Here is a 2,292-nt window from a genome sequence, read left to right as displayed (position 1 = left end):
CCCCCCGCCCTACTTCCCTTCTGATTACGAAGGTACTCTATATTATTACATTTCTATTCCCTCTTGGTAGGAATTTTGAATTTTGCCCGGGTGGCGGCCGAAGCCTACTCTATGACACTGATGGCATTCCCCTTGTCACAGTTGTGGGCCGTGCCAACTTTTAGATGCTGGAAAAGATATGTGTGGTTAATTGGTTAGTGCTCAAGTCTGTCAACATTAGTTAGTCACTTCTTAAACGTTAACATTCTTAACATTTCTATTTTTCTTAACTGGATGTATTTCTCAACGTTTCCTGTAGACCTCCTGCAAAACTACAAAACGATCTTTGTTGAGACCCAAATACCCCGCTGTACAAGAAGAATGGACGCCAACTGGGTATCACTGAAGCTGATTCTGGCAACAGCGCTGTTCCTGTCCTCAAGTGCTAGTGTCCTGAATGTTACCACACCTGAAGTCGAAGTAGGAAAAACTGCCAACGTGTCACTGGAATGTTTCGATCCGTATCACGCACGCGACATTTCTGACATTATCATTATCAGAATTCTGAAGTGGGATCATGATGAGTGGAACAGCGTGGCAGAACTACAACGCGGCGAGGATGCGGAAGTCAGACAAAACTCCAAAGATGTATTTGTTGAGGGCAGAATCGGCTCTGTAGCAGAAAGCTTTCTGAGGCTTACGTTTCCTGTGGCGACCAATAACACAATCGGCCAATACCGCTGTGATTTCATCAGCTTCACTTTTCAAGAGAACGTGATGTGGCAAAAAAGCCAGCCCGTTTTCGTCACGCGTAAAAGGATTCTCACTGTTCAGATGCTCCGCGAAATTGTGGAGGAAAACCAAAAGGAAGGTTTTCAGCAATTGCATTCCCAGAGACAAGATCTAATCGAAAACATAACGGCGACAGCGGAGGTTCTTGAAGCGGGTCTTGAGAGTCAGTTGAAGAACCAGCTACAGGTGAGAACCTTTCTCGAGGTATTTGTTCTCCAATACTGATAGGTAAATAGGTCTATTTACTCCGGTATAGCTTGACCTGAAATTATGGTAGCAAAACACATTAATCTCACCAGTGGAAAAAGGCTTTAGAGATTTGAGTTCTTTTGTATTTGTCTATGATGGTATACTTTAGATAGGCAAGAAGAAAATATAAACACAAAAAGACAATCACCCTTGCTTCATGTCACACTTGCTGTTGGGATGAGAATTAAATAACTACATGTAGTAAGTAAAATGGGATAATTTAAATGAATTTGTTTTTAGACTAGATTTACATGCAGTCAACTTTTTGATGTTAGATTTACTGAGAAATTAACTGGGGGTGTAAACCATCAGAAAAATGAGTGACAATTATAGTGGTAAATTGGTAGAGTGATAGACTGGAGGACTGACAGAGAGATAAACTTGAGGATTGACTAGAAAATACTTCACCGAAGCCTACACTACAGCACGGGCCCGCTGATAGCTCTTTAGGTAAACACACTAAAGTACATTGTTCGTGATGGTGGTTTGGAATCCCTGACCACAGATTTTTCTCTTGGGTTGTTTGGTAACTTTTAATGGCTCTTCTTTCATTTGACAGATCCTACCCGTAAATAGTCGTTACATTCAAAGATCGAGTCGTCAAAAATTCTCACAGGCTTGAAAGGGGTGTTAAAATTGTGAGATAGATATCCTGACAGAATATTCGCCAAGATTAGAATACTGAAATCAAACTTTATCAGATGTAAAAACGTTTGAAGAAATTTTTCGAGAACTATATTGTAGCTGGGTAATAATCTTAAATGTGTATTTCCAATGTCCAGTTTTGTCCCCGCTACTAAAATAGGAACGCGTTCTCCAGTCTATTAAGCGATTGGCAACTATAATTTATCAATACCTTTGAGGATGTCATTAACTTTTTTAAAGGGAGAAAGCCACGTTGCAGAAAAGTCTACTAGTGTTTATATAACCTTTACGATTCCCTTCACTTTGCAGGTCCTGAGACACACAGTGGAGGGGAACAAGAACAAGAGTGATAACCAGAGACAAAACATTCTCGAGAAAATCAAGACGTCAGTCAAGGATCTTGAGGCGGGTTTTGAGAGAAAACTGAAGAGCCAGATACAGGTGAGGGTCTCTTTCCGAGTATTTAATTTGTTTTTAAATATAGACAAGTGAACATTCGCCTAGATATAGCTTATTCAGTATTGTACAAATATCAATAAACATACAGCTTTCTAATGTGCATTATTTTTTGAATACAGGAAATTTACCCAATACTCTTCCCAATACTCTTGGTGGGGAAAACGAGAG

At 40.1% G+C, this 2,292-nt stretch overlaps 1 protein-coding gene across 2 annotated transcripts in view; it reads left to right on the top strand.

Moving 5' to 3' along the window:
- Nucleotides 1-2,292, top strand: part of LOC101846430 (angiopoietin-related protein 7) — a 21,997-nt gene that overhangs the window by 7,262 nt on the left and 12,443 nt on the right. For both annotated transcript variants that reach the window (XM_005099818.2, XM_013083357.2), the window contains exons 2-3: nucleotides 299-957; nucleotides 1,975-2,106. In XM_005099818.2, coding sequence (XP_005099875.1) covers nucleotides 361-957; nucleotides 1,975-2,106 — 729 coding nt within the window. In that variant the 5' untranslated portion in view covers nucleotides 299-360. The remainder of the gene's footprint in view (nucleotides 1-298; nucleotides 958-1,974; nucleotides 2,107-2,292) is intronic.

The sequence above is a fragment of the Aplysia californica genome, unplaced genomic scaffold (genome assembly GCF_000002075.1).
Source record: "Aplysia californica isolate F4 #8 unplaced genomic scaffold, AplCal3.0 scaffold00227, whole genome shotgun sequence".
Classification (NCBI taxonomy): Eukaryota; Metazoa; Mollusca; class Gastropoda; order Aplysiida; family Aplysiidae; genus Aplysia; species Aplysia californica.
The sequence above is the reverse complement of the archived record's forward strand: the minus strand, read 5'-3'. Positions and strand labels throughout refer to the sequence as shown.